The sequence below is a fragment of the Archocentrus centrarchus genome, chromosome 5 (genome assembly GCF_007364275.1).
Source record: "Archocentrus centrarchus isolate MPI-CPG fArcCen1 chromosome 5, fArcCen1, whole genome shotgun sequence".
Taxonomy (NCBI): Eukaryota; Metazoa; Chordata; class Actinopteri; order Cichliformes; family Cichlidae; genus Archocentrus; species Archocentrus centrarchus.
Window position 1 is genome coordinate 12,954,174 of NC_044350.1, and position 17,851 is coordinate 12,972,024.

The 17,851-nt window shown below is 42.0% G+C and overlaps 2 protein-coding genes across 2 annotated transcripts; one reads left to right on the forward strand and one right to left on the reverse strand.

Annotated features, from left to right (window-relative positions):
* The first annotated feature begins 288 nt into the window (after window positions 1-288).
* Window positions 289-6,546, forward strand: phf13 (PHD finger protein 13). Its single transcript, XM_030730410.1, has 5 exons — window positions 289-682; window positions 1,545-1,646; window positions 3,117-3,296; window positions 3,408-3,840; window positions 3,935-6,546. The coding sequence occupies exons 1-5, from the start codon at window positions 638-640 to the stop codon at window positions 4,165-4,167; spliced, it is 993 nt and encodes a 330-aa protein (XP_030586270.1). The 5' UTR covers window positions 289-637; the 3' UTR covers window positions 4,168-6,546.
* A 236-nt stretch (window positions 6,547-6,782) lies between these two features.
* Window positions 6,783-16,828, reverse strand: dnajc11b (DnaJ (Hsp40) homolog, subfamily C, member 11b). The gene is made up of 16 exons (XM_030730409.1): window positions 16,730-16,828; window positions 16,005-16,134; window positions 15,797-15,870; window positions 15,619-15,720; window positions 15,339-15,467; window positions 15,122-15,244; window positions 14,257-14,330; window positions 13,978-14,167; window positions 13,746-13,831; window positions 11,033-11,149; window positions 10,781-10,936; window positions 10,329-10,398; window positions 10,081-10,138; window positions 9,661-9,803; window positions 9,447-9,576; window positions 6,783-9,324 (listed from the first exon to the last, which is right to left on the reverse strand). The coding sequence occupies exons 1-16, from the start codon at window positions 16,802-16,804 to the stop codon at window positions 9,299-9,301; spliced, it is 1,683 nt and encodes a 560-aa protein (XP_030586269.1). The 5' UTR covers window positions 16,805-16,828; the 3' UTR covers window positions 6,783-9,298.
* Window positions 16,829-17,851: the final 1,023 nt, after the last annotated feature.

Sequence of the window (17,851 nt, forward strand, 5' to 3'; positions counted from 1 at the left end):
AAGCTGCCAAACAAGACAGTGATTTTTTTTTTGAAGTTACGTTATGTGCAACTTTAAGCTTAGCAGGAAAGAGGGGAAAAGTTTGCATCCATATTTTTCAAAGCAGGGAATTTGTTAAAATGTGCGTATGGGATTTTTTTTAAGTGGGCCTGTTTTGATCCCTTCGCACTCCAGGTCAAAGATGGCGCAATTCACCATTTCACTTGGTTAAAGAAATAATGTTGATGCAGAAGAAGCAGTAGGGGGGGCAGGCAGCTGGTGACAGCCGAAGTGAACCGCTCCCCCCCACCCCACCCCCAATTCAGCACTCAGTTAAGTGGATCAAACGGAGAAATTACCGGACAGCTCGATGGAAACACAGTAGTAACGTTTGCTAATATTCGGTGGTCACGTTTTACAACTTTGAGCAGATCGGGCTACCGTTTGTGGGCGCTGGTCCAAGCAATGTTGCCGTTGCCGCTGACGGCAAACTGAGTTAACACTGTTGCTTCGAGTTTTAGCATAGGTAACGTTACCGTTAGCTGTTTAGCAAGCAAAAGCTAAACAACTTCAGTGTTTACGGTCCCATCGGGCTGCCCGCTTCTGGAGCCTGCCAGGTTATCAACAAAACCGTCAGGTTGTCGGCTACTCGGTGAAGATGGGTGACATAAACCCATCGACATCCCATGCATTTCAGTCGGAGGTGAGTGTTTTATGTGTTTGACAGTGAATAGTTTGCAGTCACGGCTAGCGACGTTAGCAAACGTCAACTTGTTTGAGGTTGTCACTGCCAACTAGCAGCTGCCGTTTAGTTAGCGCTAGCTTGCAGCGCCAATGTTGACATATAATGTTAGCCAGTGCAGAAATTAGACAAGTTACACACACTAAGCATTCCCGCGGTATTAGAGCAAGTTGTCAGCTTTCTGTAATAAAAGTTGACATTGCTCGTGAGACTGAGCTATTAAAGCCACTTCAGACGGTACTTGATGAAACCTAAGAGCTAGCCTGCTGTGCGCTTCATCGAGAATAAAACATTCCATCATCATTACGGAGCATGCTAACATTAATGCTAGCTGACTAACCATCATATTCACGCTATCTGGATTTTTCGTCAGTGAACAGCTGGCGGACGCTGATGCTTTTGTTGCACTCTGTGACCCTCTGACAGTCTGTAATGTGTATCACCGCGCGGATTCGTTGTTTTGCCCGTTAATTGAAGTGTAGTGACACTACCTCCTTAGCAATAGCTAGTGAGTTATTTGCGGTCTACCGCTAGCCGACCGAGCTAACATTAGCTGTCGTTTTTTAGTTGTGTTCGTCGGTGGGGGGATGGCAGGAAGGTTCACTTGCATGTCCAGAGATTATTCTGTGTGTGTGTGTGCGCGCAGTGAATCAAACTTTGGCCTGAGTTAGTCACCTGTCTTTTTCTCCTCTTATTTCTGTCGTACGTGTGGGGCACTGTGCAGAGTAAGAGAATGTGTGGCGATCACTTGTTCATGTCTACGCCATGTCTGGATGTGCAGGTTTAATGCAGCTAATGCTTCGGCAACGTGACTGTGTTTCAGGGTTTCAGTCCGCCGTACAGGAGGAGGAGGACAGTGGAGGATTTTAACAAGTTTTGCACTTTTGTTCTGGCATATGCCGGTTACATCCCATACCCCCAAGAGGTAAGGAAACCAGGCGGTCAGTGCCTGTGCACTCAAATTCATTTTAGCGACTGTGTCGATGGACTATACTGGTGTCGGTTTTTATTATTATTATTAAATGTTTAAATTAGGAGCATTAGCTGTTTTGCATTATGTTTACGCATGTAAACAAACGTCCAGACAAACGGGAAAAAAACTGTGTAAAATATCTTATCTTCACGAATAGAGGGGAAAGCCCTAAAATCCACAGGGACTCCAAATATTTGTAGTGAACTTGTGAAAACTGTAAATAACCAAGAATCACAGCCAGTCACGGTGGCCATCTGATGAAAAGAAAAAAAAAAGTAATGATGGATTTAGATTATGATTAAAACCTGAGCTTTTCCTTGACAAAGAGGTTTGGATCAGTTAAAGATCGTGTTGCATATCTGCTGTGGATTGACTTGAAGTAATCTAAACCTGTGGTATCTATTAGTTTTGAAAGGGCTAAATGAAACTGCTGGCATTCTGTCGATCACATATTAAAATTTTTATCAACTTATCTAATTGGACGTGACTGTTTTCTTCTGCTAATCTTGTGTCCTGGGTATCAGGAAGGAGATGGCCAAACAGGGAGATTATCTTCAACTGATTCTTTTGGCTTTGTAGTTTCTCTGGTGTGGGGTGTGTTTATTTTAGTTTTATACACACTCCACTTGTAACTTACCTTAGCTTTTTTGGGTTTGTTTTTTTTTTTTTTTTGCATTTACATGGACTCTTGGCTTAACATATGGGTCTCCTTTGCTCTTGTCTAGTTTACCTTTTTGTTTTCCCCATATATGCAGCCACCTGCTATGCTACTGTGTGCTAGGTTAACTGAACCCTCTGTTGTAAGGAAAGTACCCACGGTCATGTTAGTCATTCATTCATGTGTGTGTTCATGACATATTTCTATGCATTTAACTTGTTGGGGGGAAAAAAGCCTGTTTGAGTCTAATTATAGCTTTTAAAAACATGCACTTCCCCTGACCAGAACATAGAAGCCCTCTCCTGTTATCAAAGGATGCAGCACTGCATCCTTTGATAACAGTGTAACTTTCATTACACAATGTTGTTTTGTTGTTTTTATTTTTTATTTTTTTTCCTGATTTAGGCTCCCTTAGATAAGAAGCACCAGGTGGTGGATGTTCCTGTGAAGTGACACACACCCTTGATAGCATCAAATGTGTTCTGTTACTCTCCACTGCTGGAACTAAAGCAGAACATTGTCTTTAGTGTTATTTTCTGTGAAACCAAAATTAAGTGTGACATTACTTTTTTTTTAGTTTAAGTGTAGTTTCATTTGTCAGAACTAATAATGGATGAATTTGTTTCCTTTCATTTACCTTCAGCAACAGGTGACCTGTTCACTATTGATTTTTCTGGTCATATAATTGCTAAAGAAAGAGCTGTCAGACCTGTCGTTTTTAACCTATTAGTCGCTAACTGCATTTCCATTTATTATTATTATAGGACTCTCCACTGCGCAGTAGCTCAAGCCCTCCCAACAGTACAGGCAGCACAGCTGACAGCGATGGTTGGACCCCAGGACCAGCAACCTCCTGCCCCCAACGTCCCCTGAAGGGCCCTCAGGACAGGAGCAGGAAACGTCCGCAGCCAGGACCCACGTTATCCAGCCACGCCAAGAAAGATGTGAGCTGAATTAATGCCACATCATTACCCTTATGTGGTCATCATTTAAACCAGACCAGTTAAAAGTGTTATGGTAATTTTCAAATGCATGTCAAATTTTCTCCTGTGCAGCACACAATCACCACCCTGCATCCAGACGATCGCAGGAAAGCTGACAAGCTGAAGAAGAAGAAGAAGAGGAGGAAGGAGAGGGAGGAGAGGGAGCATCAGTCTGGTGAGGAACGTGGAGCTCACTCAGCAGTACCAGAGCTGCAGTGCCCACTTTCCTTTGGCGGCCGAACCATCAAAGAAGAGCCAGAAGATGACATCAGCATTCCCCTCCACCCCCAGTGCCTGCCTAGCCTGCCTAGCCCATCCCCATGCAAAGAGGAACCCAAGGAAGAGCGTCGATACTGGGATGGTCGAGACCTTGAGGAAGGGGTGGTAAAGATACAGAAGGTAGAGGGCTTTTCAGGAAACAGAACGGTATTCCGCCAGGGGAAGCAGGTGGTGTTCAGAGACGAAGATGGCTCAGGAGAAGATGAGGATATAATGGTTGACTCTGGTAAGATATTTCAGGGTCACAAATGCTTAAAAGTTTGGAGCCCAATGGATGAATAAAGCAGATGCTTAGTGTATTCTGTCTCCTTTCTTCGCAGATGATGACTCGTGGGACCTGGTGACATGTTTCTGCATGAAACCTTTTGCAGGCCGCGCCATGATCGAATGTAACAAGTGCAACACCTGGATCCACCTGTCATGCGCTAAGATCCGCAAGAGCCACGTGCCAGAGACATATGTGTGCCAGAGCTGCAGAGAAACACACGGAGCCCCGGACGCTCGACGCTCCCACCGCTCACGTGTAGGCACACGCAAACACATGCTAGACTGACCCCAGGCGACATCCTGAACTCTGACCCCTACTGATCCTACTTTCCCTCCACTGGACTGGTCCCTTCTCAAATTCAGGTCTTGCACCCTTCAGTCTCTGTCCTTCATGGTTCAGCCATGAACCCAAATTTTCTATGAACATTTTAGTGGACCTATCCCAAGCCCTTTTCCCATTTGAGAACAGTTTGAGTGCTATTTTAGATTTACTAGGGTTTGTTTCTGCTTCCTACAGACTCTGTGCGTAAGGCAATCACTGAATGGATGTCTGTCTGTAGATGACATTAGCCTAGCAGCAAACCGCTACTTTTGGGACTTGGTGTCTCGTGAACACTGGAAGCATTTTGAACTGCCATATAGAGAGAATATCCTCACAACTGCCACCCACTATGGTGCATGCTGGGATTTGTGGGAAAGATGGTTTGCACTTCCTTTTCTTTTTTTTTTAATCCATCTGACCTTTCTTTCAGAGACAGGTGTGTCTTTCTGATTTGATTAAACTGGATTTGATTTCTCTATGATGCCTCTGTTAATGTTACATAATTAACCATTTAAATTAAAACAAGTTAAGCCTTGTGTTAATTGCTTCAGATGGTGCTATAGTATTAAGCTGAGGTATAATCCAATAGAACAAAGATGTAGGATAAGAGGCTAGAGTCTGCATCTGCTTCATCTGTTTGTTGTTCTGTTTTTCTTAAGACATTTTAAAAGAATATCATTGAGGCTATTGGCCCATACAGCTGAACCAAGCACTTGTCTTCCAGACTCTGATATTCCTCTGAATCAAGACATTGCTCAGCCATACACAAAGCTTTCACACTTTATGTTTCTCAAAGTGTTTAAACAGTGTTTCTGACCAGATTTTGTTCCTAATAAAAAAATTATGTAACAGTTAAAAAAAAAATTCTGGTGAATTGGGGAAGTTTTCAGTTAAGGTGTTTCCTGTCGTCTCTGGTCAGTACGATTTTCATATATATATAAAAAATATATATGCGTTTCATGAAAAGTGTTGGGCTGTGGGATTGTTCATGAATGCTTTTTTTTTTTTTTTTTTTTTTAATTCCCTTTGTTAACTGATGCTCTTGACAAAGTTTTCAGAGACAAATATATTTATATAAAGGAACTACAGTCTTGTTAAAGTACTGACAGGAAAAAAGAGCTATATTTGACTGGAATGGTATCCGTGGGGGAATCCTGTCGAAAGTCTGGTTGAAATTATGCACGCGAGTGTTTGAACGAGGGTGTTGGCGATGCACGTGCTGCTATGAGTTGTCTTAACTAAGCGCCGTGGTTTTTCTGTCTCTTTGCAAAGCACCATGTACGGATGCACTGACGTATCGGCCAAATCAGCGGTACTGGCCCACGTTGGCCTTGCTAAGCTGTTTTTACACTTTTAACTCTGCACAAAGTTGAGAATTGGGGATGTTGTCTACATTTGCCCTTTCTGACATGTAGCGCACAATAAGAAATGGGCCGTGACAGACGTGTTCTCACTAAGACATTTGTGTTTTCATGTGCCAGGTAATGAGAGTCGATCTGTTTTTAAAATTTAAAGGATTTATTTGTCATCCTGGCTCAAGAGGAGTAATGCATAATAAATGTAAATAAAGAGGCCAAAGTTTTATTTTAAATGTCTGTATTGACTCAGAATTTTCAAATCAGTGCACCCTTTGTACCACGGGTAGTTTGTGGTTTGCTTGTCTCTGAAAGGTCAGAGCAGAAGAACAGATCTCAGTCCATAATCACTTCCCACTAACATTTTCATAACAGTATTCAGTTCCATATGGAGCAGCTTTGATGGAAAACGTTTCTCTAAAACTTGCTCCCGTTTAGATAAAAAACTTTAAGCTTTGTTATTCATGTGCCATCTGCTGTTGGTCTTGTGTGTGCAGGCTACATGTTTCTGAATATATTATATATATATACATACACACATATAGATATATACATAAAAGCCATACTGTAGAGTGACAGGTTTAGACCTTGGATTTTTGTCCGTGATGGGGTTTTACAATGCAGAATCAAAGACTTGACCAGGGAACGACTAACGCAGACAAAGAATGTTTGTTTGGTTTTGTAAAGAACACGAGACTTTCCAAGAGTTTGAATGATTAAAACTCATCTGTGCACTCTCGTCTTCTGGTATTTACAAATGTTGGTTTGTACCCAGCAATCACCTAAGTTGCAATGTTTTTAAGACATTTGAAGAACTAAAAATCATTTTGCTGTTTCTCAGGACATGCATGTCTTGAAGAGAATCTGAAGACAGCTTCAGGCACAAGCTCATAATTTGAGTGTGCGTCTTAAAGACATTGGTGTAAAAAAAGTAAAAAAAAAAAAAAAAAAAAGCTCATTGTGATACAGCTTGTTTAATCTGAACCTGGGTCCTATCCCTCTTACTGAGAAAGCGTTGTCTGTACTGTGGTGCAAACTGTTTCTGTGAAACTATTGTAAACTACTGTAAATAAAGAGTTGCCATTTTAACCTGCTGATTTTTGATTATTTCTTTTTGGCGTTGCCCCCACCCCCAAAAAATCTGAGTGCATTTTGTGACTGTACAGGGTGTGGTCCTGAAATGTTCTTGTAATCAAATGCTAAACATGTTTTACTCATATTTATTGTCTTTACGGGACAGGAAAACAGGCTCCTCAACCATTCATAACATTTACATACAAACACCAGTCAGTTTGGAGGATGGGTTGGAATGTAACAGCAGGGAGCAGTCTTTCTGCAGGCCTCAGGGTGGCACCAGAGCAGAGGTGACAGATGACTGGGCCAAACACTTTACATCACACTTAAGACAGCAAAAATAAGACAAATACTACAAACAATTAGTGTAAAATGGCTGCTGGAAGAGTTAATCCCAACTGAAAATCAGTTGCCTCTTTCTTTCTAGCATAACACCAAAACTTACTGTCTCCTAACCCTCTTAATGCTTTAGCTTTAACTATTTGAAGCTTACCCACACCTTCTGGAAATGCAGGTTATTCACAGAAATAGACTAACCAAAATCAGTAGTCACCTGCATTAGTCAATATTTCTTAATGCAAATTTCAGTTTAATAAAAGTACCACAGTTTGAGGTCTGGTGACAGCCTCTGTCATTTGTTTTAAATACTGTACATTTTGTGCAAAATATATTTCCCTAAATGCTCACAAATAAATGACAGTAGTTACAGAATCTACCTATGGTTGTGATTACAAAGACAAATAAAAGGCCAAGATAAGGAGAAAGATCAAATTAAACAGGAACTTTGAAGGGTGCAATTGATCTTAAAATCTTTAGGACTTGTATGCTACATCACCTACCTGTTTCTCAACAGTTACGTGTATCAAAGGACATTTTACCATTAAAATGAGAAAACAGCTACGGCAAAGGTGAATTAGTGTACGTCTTATCTGAAGTGGCTTCATAATGTAGTGGTTTACACATTTGCCTAGCAAGCAAAAGCTCCCTGGTTCAGTCCTGGAAGGAGACACATCCCTTGGGGAATGTATCAGGAAGAATATCCAGTGTAAAAATCTGTCAAATCAAATATGTAGAGCTACCTGCTGTGGTGACCCCGTGTGAATAAAGGAGCAGCTGAAAGTAGCTTTATTAATACCTGAAAAATAGTAATACGATCCCTCTGCAACTACAGAGGAGTGGCATGTCATTTAAAATTAACTGGATTCTGAATTTTTTTTTTTCTGATGAAAAGTTGAGGGAGAGTAGTAGGAATTAAATTAAAAGATATGGCACAAAACCAGTGTACCAACTAAAAAACACTGTAACACCTAATTCAGACTGAGGCTAAGGTTCAGCCGGTAAAAAACGCTACAGTCGAAGGAAATTGTGGCCTCTATTCTGGGATCTCCCCACCCTTCCGTGCCCATATATGGAAAGCCAGCGGCATGGAGAGCAGCAGCAAGACCCCATCACAAAACAAAGTAGGCATTATTGACAAGAGACAAGTCAGTCAGAGCACAAAAGGTAGACTAAGCTCAATTAATTACATCAGCAACAAATGAGCTACAGTGCGGCAAAGTGCTGATCTACTCCCATTTACATCCAATCAATTAGAAAATAATCCTAATTCAAATAAGTTTCCTTCCATGCTTCGAATCCATGCCAGTATTTTACTGCTACCACTGGATTTGTTCCAGACAGACATCAGAGAAGTACAAACTATAACCTTCACTGTATTTAAAGTCCTTATAGAAAATTCAGTTTTGGCTGCAGCTGCACCGAGTCAATCAATAAACACTGACGCAAATCAAATCCAAGTTGAATTTCTGCCTTTAAATTGCAGTCTAGAATAGATATTAAAAATCAATATGTGGAATTTGAGCTTCTCTCTCTCTCTTTAGTTGGAACACTACCATTAAAAGGGCAACTCTCACTTTTCCTCCCCATATAAGCCCTCCCCTTTGTTCCAAATCTCAGCCTTCACAGATGTAAGTTCGGAGCACCAGTTAACACCTGCCGACCAGCACCAGAGCGAGCAGCAGATAACGTCACTAAAACGATACATAAATTAGGATGTTCTGAGTGGGTGATGAGAAATTTAAAAACCATGAGTTTAGTCATTCCTCAGTCGTGGCTAGCCTCAGGGTTAGCCAGACGTGATCTGTGACCAGAAACATTTGCATGAATTATTGCAATGACTATGCTATACCAATATTAGATCAATACCATCAAGGTGATACACATAGGAAAAAAGACTACAATTATATGGAGTAAATTACAGCCCCAGTGGCTTAATGGATGTCGAGAAACATGTTTAAATAGATATGTACTTTTAGCTCATTACTCAGGGATTGGCAGTCCCTCTGTGTAGTGCATATATAAATCTATGTTGTAGGGCCAGTGTCTTCTTCCCTGCAGCAGGCAGGTATCTGAGCAGCTCTGTCAGGTGTAGGGACACAAAGGGCAACACTTCACAGTAAGTTGTTGCTGACTGTATTCAGCTGGCCCACAGGAAAAAGGGAGGAGTGGAGGAACTATCGGATTTGCTAGTGTCATAACAGAAGAAGGCCAGAGAAGAGAAGCCAGCTCATTTTTGATGTGTCCTCTCCCCCATTCTTGAGTTCTTCTGTTTACACACAGTCTGTTTAATCTGCGTTTGCCCCCCATTGCTCCAACAGCAGTGGCTTCTAGGACTCAGACTCAATTCTGTGAGCTGACAAGACAAAAAAAAAACAAAGAAAAACTGAATCATAATCTGAACATGGATGCAAGCATGTGCTGTAACGTTGAACAAAACTCCAAATAATATTGCTCTTAAAAGCCTTGCATACTAACATTGCTTGGGTATCCGTAGCGCCTCAGTGTCTGCAGAGATGACCTGGTGCAGGACACCTCTGAACTGGTAGAGTAATTTTAGGCTCTTCTCTTCTCCTACACAGGGATCATAGAAGCCAGGCAACCCTGACTGCACACAGAGGAACCGTTTGAAAGCAATGCATGCATGCAGATCAGATGCAGAAAGAAACACTTTTGTTTGATTTTGACACACCTTAGAGGCCTCAGTGAGGATGAGTTTGGAATCTTTGACCAGGCACTGTAGAGGCACAGTCACATCGATGACCTTGGCTTTCTCCTGCTTCTGGCTTGTGTCTGACACAAACTTTCCATACCAGGCATTCAGGATGATCAGGCCTAAAAAGTAATATAGGTAATATATGCTTCACAACAGTATATGATGGAAGTTAGACAGACAGGATCTGAAGTTACAGTGCATTATGTGTAGTATGACAGCTACCTTGACATGTGTTTCAATTATATGGATTTTTACCAAGTTTTGAGTGGCTTCAGGCTTTAAAAAATATCAGCTTTTCAGTCTGTGTAATAAGTCTGTGTGTGTGTGTGTGTGTGTGTGTGTGTGTGTGTGTGTGTGTGGGTGTGTGTGTGTGTGTGTGTGTGTGTATACCCTCACCCATTTTGGATTCTTCTGCTTCTATGATTCTCCTCACAGATTCCTGCATCAGCAGAACCTGCAGGGGAGCCAAGGGAGAAGGGGGGTGGGGTGGGGGTTTGAAAGAGAGCAAAATCAGAATAGGATTGTAGCGAGCTTTTCGGGCGAGATTCAGTCATGAGTTCATAATGAGGAGAGCTGAACTCAGAAACAATGATCAATTATCCCCCACACACAACGGAGAACTGTTTCAGCATGCGAGTACTCACAGCAGACTCTGCCTCCTGCTTCTTCTTGGCGATGTCTGTGGCAGAACTCTTCCTCTGCAGCTCCAGCTCTCTGAGAGGCACAGAGACAGACAACAATCACCCGCTGGGATTCACATTGGAGGCGTCTGTGATGACAGTGTAAGCATGAAAGAAATCCCTCTAGTATTAATGACACCCGCAACAGACATGCTGCATTTTTTGGGGGGTTTTTTTTGTGCCCAAATCAGGGAACTGATTGCCTTTATCTGATGGACAAAGTTTGTCAATCACGCTATTTATTAAGTGTAAAAAAAAATTACATTAAATACAGAAATGTAAAGGAGAACTTGGTGATAAATAAGAAAAGTTCATTCTCTGTTAATCAAGAATTTTTGAGAATAAGCCTGGCACCAAGATTTTTCCACTGCTGGGACAATGTGAGATGCTGTTTGAGGCAGAGGACATTTACTCACTGTTCCTTCTGTGCTTGTGTATATGGGATAACAATCAGCCTGTGGATAGCCATGTACACCAGCAGAGGTCCCACAGTGGCATAGAAGACAGCACTGGGCAGCAGCTGATCAGTCAGATGGACTGGGAACAGGTATGTTTGATTTGCACGTGCCAGCCTACATAAGCCCAAATGTAAGCACAATTTATAAGATAATCATGCAGTGAGGCAAAGACACACAGTAGAGTGAGATCATATTGTGGATGGCCAGTACTTGATCTTGAGTGTGACTCCCTGTGGGACACCAACGCTGACAGTGGCTGACAGTATACTGTGTCGGCTGATCTTTCTCTCTGCTCCATATTCTACCACAGTGCCAAACCAGCCTGTCCTAGAAACGGGGGAAACACAAAAGTGAACAGGGACCGTGAGCTAAATGAAGCTAGGCAGCTAGTAAAGACAATAGCATGGCCAGAACTGGACAGAGTAACTTTTTAGGTGATTAATGTTGTTGTAAAAATTTAGATTTTTAAATAGCCTTTTAAAATAATGTCTTTATTTGTGCACGACTATTTTTTTGAATCAGTGAGAGATCCAAAAGATTTTTTTAATCATGCTGTGTAGGGATTTTTTTTGTTAAATCTCCTGCAGCTCTATGAATAACCTACTGTTATTATAATGAATATGCTAATAAGAAGAAAAAAAATTTCCTATTACTTGCATTGTACCATATTTAAATTGTTTATATAGGATACACAATACAGTCATGTGGGGGGGCTTTCCAGAGGACTCTATACAGCCCTATGAAAAACCAAGTACACCTTTACTGCTTCCATAGGACTTAAGTAGATAAAAGGTCTATAGAAAAAAACCTCTGTAAAAGCAGATGTTTTGACAGTTTGCTGGTCTGAAGCATTCAGGTGTGTTAACACAATGCCACAATATTCCCAGGAGTGGACGTCCCAGCAAATTTACCCCAAGATCAGACTGTGCAATGCTCAGAGAAACTGTAAAAAAATAAAATATAAAAAAAAACAAGAGCTACAACCATCCATTTTCTTCCACTTATCTGGGGTCGGGTCGCAGGGGCAGCAGCCTAAGCAGAGAAGCCCAGACTTCCCTCTCTCCAGCCACCTCCACCAGCTCATCCAGAGGGACCCAAGGCATTCAAAGGCCAGCCGAGAGATATAATCTCTCCAGCATGTCCTGGGTCTACCCCAGGGCCTCTTCCCGGTAGGATATGCCCAAACACCTCATCCAAGAGGCATCCAGGAGGCAACCTAATCAGATGCCCGAGCCACCTCAACTGGCTCCTCTCGATGTGGAGAAGCAGCGGCTCTACTCTGAGCCCCTCTCGAACGTCTGCACTTCTCACCTTATCTCTAAGGGAGAAGCCAGCCACCCTTTGGAGGAAGCTCGTTTCTGCGGCTTGTATTCGCGATCTTATTCTTTTGGTCACTACCCAAAGCTCGTGACCATAGGTGAGGGTAGGAACATAGATCGACCAGTAAATCAACAGCTTTGCTTTTACGCTCAGCTCCCTCTTCACCACGACAGACCAGTGCAGCGTCCGCATCACTACAGACACAGCACCGATCCGTCTGTCGATCTCCCGTTCCCTTCTCCCGTCACTCATGAACAAGACCCCGAGATACTTAAACTCCTCCACCTGGGGCAGGAACTCGTCCCTGAGCCGGAGAGGGGACTCCATCCGTTTCTGGCTGAGGACCTCTAAGTCTGAGGACCTCAGAGTTTGCCCAACCAGTCTACGTGTGATTGTAGACAAGAACTACATCTCATACTAAATGTTAAAGTTCATGATAGTACAGTTAGAAAAAGGCTGAACAAGTATGGCTTATTTGGAAGGGTTGACAGGAGAAAGCCTCCTCTCTATAAAATGTACATGATAACACAAGTTAGGTTTGCAAAGTTGCATCTGAACAAACCACAAGACTTCTAGAGCAATTTCCTTTGGACAGACGAAACCAATTTGGATATGTTTGGCCATAATACACAGCACCACGTTTGGAGAAAACCAAACACAGCATATCAGGAGAAACACCCCATACCAACCGTCAAGCACGATGGCGGAGGATGGTTTGGGTTTGTTTTGCAGCAACATGACCTGGACACCTTGCAGTCACTGAGTCTATCATGAAATCCTCTGTATACCAAAGTATTCTAGAGTCAAATGTCAAGTCATCTGTGTGACTGCTAGAGCCTGGCTGAAACTGGGTCATGCAACAGGACAGTGACCCCAAGCAAGTAGCAAACCCACAACAGAATGGCTGGGGAAAAAAAAAAAAAAAAAAAAAAAAAAAAAAAAAAGAATCAAGATGTTGCAATGGTCCAATCAAAGTCCAGATCTCATCCTGATTGAAATGTTGTTGTAGGACCTTATGTGAGCTGTGTATAAAGAAATGCCTACAAACCTATGTGAATTGAAGCAACACTGTAAAGAAGAGTGGGCCAAAATTCCTCCAGATTGATGTGAGAGACTGATAAAAGTTACACAGAACACAATTAATCCAAATTATTACTGCTAAAGCTCTTGAATCAGGGAGTGTACTTAGTTTTTCACAGAACTGCACAGAGTCCTGTGAAAACTTTCTTTTTCATGTAACTATGTAGTTATCATGTTTCTTTTTAAGTAAGAACCAAAAAGGCAAACTGGTTCTTTGTAATTAGAATTTCTTAAAAAAAATGCCTGATATGTCTTAATAATTTCCCAATTTTCTTGCAATAACTAAACATTTTTTTAAAACAGAATTATTCTAGTCACTTAAAGTAATAAGTATATAAACCAGTCAGATAAGATTATTATTATTATCCTCTTTTTTAAAAGTTGTCCAGAGTTCCACAAAAAGAGGATTTTCAGGTCATGCTGAGTTTTTATTTTAAGTATGCTGCCATGCTTCCATGAACTAATCAACAAAGTATTTTTTGTATGTATGCATTTTTAGGACACTCACAACAGAAATACATACTTCACAGAGCCTTTAACTTTGGTCTGGTCTTCATCCTGGAACTTGTACTGGTAGCTCATCATCAGGTAGGAGTGAGGCACTCCCAGCTGGGCAGGGTGGGTTTTGAAACCAGGAGAAAAGCAATAAAGAACGGATATAATAAGGGAAATTGATCAAAATAATAAAAGTAATGACATAATATGGCTGTACCTGCATTGCCAGCCTTCATGTGGATACTTATGTTTGAGTGTACCTGCAGAGCTAGAGTAAAGTGGCTGCTCTTTGTGTCTCGGACCAGGCTGGTAGTCATGGCGCTGTTGGGCCCCCAGCGCCACTGAAGATAACCCATAGTGTTCTGATCCAGATGCCGTGCTGTCATCAGAGAACAGCTTGGTCGCAAACCTCGAGGAGAGAATTGTAAACCGCACTGGGCTGTCAAAAAACTGGACAGAAAAAAAAATACACAAAGGAGATATGAAAGGAGAATGCAGCTCATACATTAACACGTTAATGGCAAAAAGTTGGGCCTCACCACCGTGGTGTGATATTGCGAAACACCTTTAACCCAATGAGAGGTCCCAGTATGTCTCCCGCACCAAATTCCACCTGCAACAAATGCAGGTGTGAATACACGGAAAGAAGTGACTGGAGAAAAGTACAAAACTTGTATTATAGAAGTCATTAGCAGGACTCTGGAGAACTTGTCTTCATACTGAGGAGGTAATTCAGCCATTTGATTCAGGTGTGTTGATCAGGGACACATCTAAAACCTCCAGGACACCAGACCTCGAGGCCTGGATTTGAGGATGCCTGATCTAAGCCTAGCACCTAATGCATTATACACAGTATTTCTACACCAACTTGCAGCTACATGATTCCCAAATTGTTAAGGTGCCATTTACATCCAGGTTTACATTTGACCCTTAATGGGAATGGTCCACCTTCCTAGCTCCTGTCCTTCAACCAAGGTGCACAGAAAATCTGTACAATCACTTCAGTTTCAAAGTGGGCACCAGAGATTAACGTCACCAATTCAGTATCCAACCAAATGTGGAACACAGTCACACCTGAACTCTTTGTCCTTGACAGACGGAGTTGAAAAACAGTGTTTTTGCAGAAGATTTGTCATTTTCTGACATTTGTATGGAATATTGTTTTAATTATATATATATTTAATTATATATATTTATGAGTTTTGACCAAAAAAGCATGTATTTGAGGTCACAATGACCTTGACCATTGGCCACCAAATTCTAACCAGTTCCTCCTTGAGTCCAAGTGGATAGTTGTGCCACATTTTGAGGAAATTCCTTGCAAGCATTCCTGAGACAGTGTGCCCAAAAATTGGGATGGACAGACAGACACTTTAATGTGCTTCTCCATCTACGTGCACGTACCTCTCCCCATCCTTTGGCTGACATAACCCTGCGTATGGTCATGTTAATGTTTCCTCCTCCATTCCCATTGTGCGTAGAGAGCGAACCAGACAGCACTGCTGTGTCAGAGTTCGTCAAAGGAGCCTGCAGAAAGGCAGGAAGCATAGAATACCAATGTGATCTTGGCTCAGGCTAGCACGTGGGTGGACAGTAATGGCTAAGTGAATGTTTGTTGTACCTCTATAGACTGAGAAATATGCATCTTGTTGATTTCAATATGAGGAAAGCCTCCTCCTGGCATCTCTTCAAAGTCTTCATCATAGCGGTCAAACAGGTCTGTTGCATCCACACCAACGCTGATGGTGCCCTGAATAATGATGCAGTGAAAAACAGATTGACAGGATTAATTAAGAAAAAAGGAAAAGAGTGAGAGGCATAATGAAATGAACGTGGAAACGCTCCGTAGTGAAAATTGAGCTGTGTTCCACAGTGTTTCCTGCTGTTACGCTGTGTGAAACCTTGGGGTTTGTTCTTTGCTGCAGTCGCCTCTCTTCTCTCTCTCTCTGTAGCCTTTCATACTCCTCTCGAATTTCTGCTGGTGTCCTCTTCCTCTCCACCACCTACACAGAATCATACAGAATGGGTGATGCAGATATACCATGAAGCAGTGAAAATAGATTATGTTAGGAAACACACCTCCCAGCCTTCCACCTCCAGCCCTTTCTTCCCAAAGATGTCATAGATGGCTCTGGAGTGAGCATCGCTCAGCACTGGGAAGGCAGAGGAAAATTACAGTTCAGCTTATGCCCGTGTTGTTTTTGACTGTTTTCATGCCCTAAACCTTAAGAGACATAATTAACTGTACAAGCTGAACACAATGGTTTGCACCTGTGAACGTCCTCACCTTCATAAGCCTGGTGAACCTGGTTGAAAAGTTGCTCAGCTTGTCTTTTCAGCTCTGGGTCTCGATGTTTGTCTGGATGGTAGAGCATACATAGCCTCCGATATGATGCCTTCAGCTCCTCCGCTGTGGCCTGTGTCAGGAGACAGGACAAGTGTCACTCCTGAGCAGGGCTGCATTGTTTTTGATTGTTTGTTTGTTTGTTTTTTAAATAACCGATTAATTCAACCAAATAAAACATAAACTGTGTCGCATCAATTAACTGACTAATCAATTAATGGAGAGCTGTCATACCACTGCTGCATTATTGTATCCAATTAAAGAGTGAAAAACAACCAGCAGCCGTTTACATTAAAAACTATAAATAAAAAGTGTAGTAATGTACTTCGCGTGTACCTAATCATGCTATCTAACGTTACTTAGCTGAGAAAGTGCAAGCCATAGCTTATATTCGCCCCGGTTTTTAGGCAAACTCAGATTTCAGAGGATGCTCTTCGAGACAATTACAACATTTCTGCCAACGCCTACTTCCAGGTAAATTACAAAAACAGCCTGTTTGTTTGACATGCATCTGCGGAATCGACCGGTCTCAACCTCTAACGACGATGGTGCCCACTGAAACCATGGACTGCAGACTACTTTCTCAATAAAAAAAAGAAAAGCAAATAGATCACAGCAAAAAGTCCGCTGACGTCGGACATCGCTGATAAACACAGAGCTAACCATACCTCTTTCCTAACGTTGAGCAGAGAATAGTAGTCCTGGTTGTTAGACTCAATATCATCATCTAAGGGAGCCGCCATGTTTGCGCTTGGCCCGGTTCGGTCCCGCCCACCCGTTCAGTGTTCTGGGAGCTCATTGGTCAGCCACAGGAGGAGCCACTGTTTTTCTGTCGTCCTCTGCTGGCTGCGTTTAAGCTCAGAGATTTTGAAGCCTCTATACAAGGAGAAAAGGGGTTTTGTAAAAGGTATGGCTTCAGTCTATGACTTTTTATTTTCCTTGTTTTTGACTACGATGTGTTGTACGCCTTGCACTTATTCTCAGCTGTGATTGACTATAAAACCATTAACTGAATGATTCAGGGGCAAAGGCTAACTAGTCTTTTAGTAAATTAAGCACTAACCAAAACAAGTTATGATGGCAGTTTATGTTATCTTTATGTTGTGACTAGGTTTTCTCTGTTGCCCTGAAACAATGGAAGAATTTTTTTTTAAATCCTGGTATTGACAGACTGGTAATGTAAACAAATCTGCCCAGAGTTTCACAATCTGTGCATTGTTAATCACGGCCTCTTGCTTTACTTGAGCATTCCCTTGGGCAGCTTTATACTTTTACACCATATTTAAAAGGTGCTGCACTCTGTCCTCATTACATTTATCCTTAGATAAAAAGCAGATTAAAATTTTATAACTAAATCACTGTTGACACCATCAGAGCTTAACGACTATCGACTTTTTGCCCCCCTCATCATATGTGATGAAGGTGCTGGAGAGGATAGTCTCTGCCCACCTACAGAGGGTCAAGAAATGTTTTCACCCATACAGGCAGGTGAAAACATTTCTTGACCCTCTGCAGTTTGCATGCAGACCAAATCTGGGAGTGGATGATGCAGTCATCTACATGCTGCAGAGAGCTTACTGCTATCTAGTAATGGCTGCATGGTGAAATTCACCTTCCTTAATTTCTGTAGTGCATTCAATACGATTCAGCTACTGCTTCTGAGAGAGAAGTTAGAGGAAATGTCATCAAGCACTCACATTCAACATCACATAGATTACTGATTACCAGACAGACAGGCTGCAGTATGGGGGATTGGGCAGTGCTCTGTGTGATTTGGTGATGTACAGTAC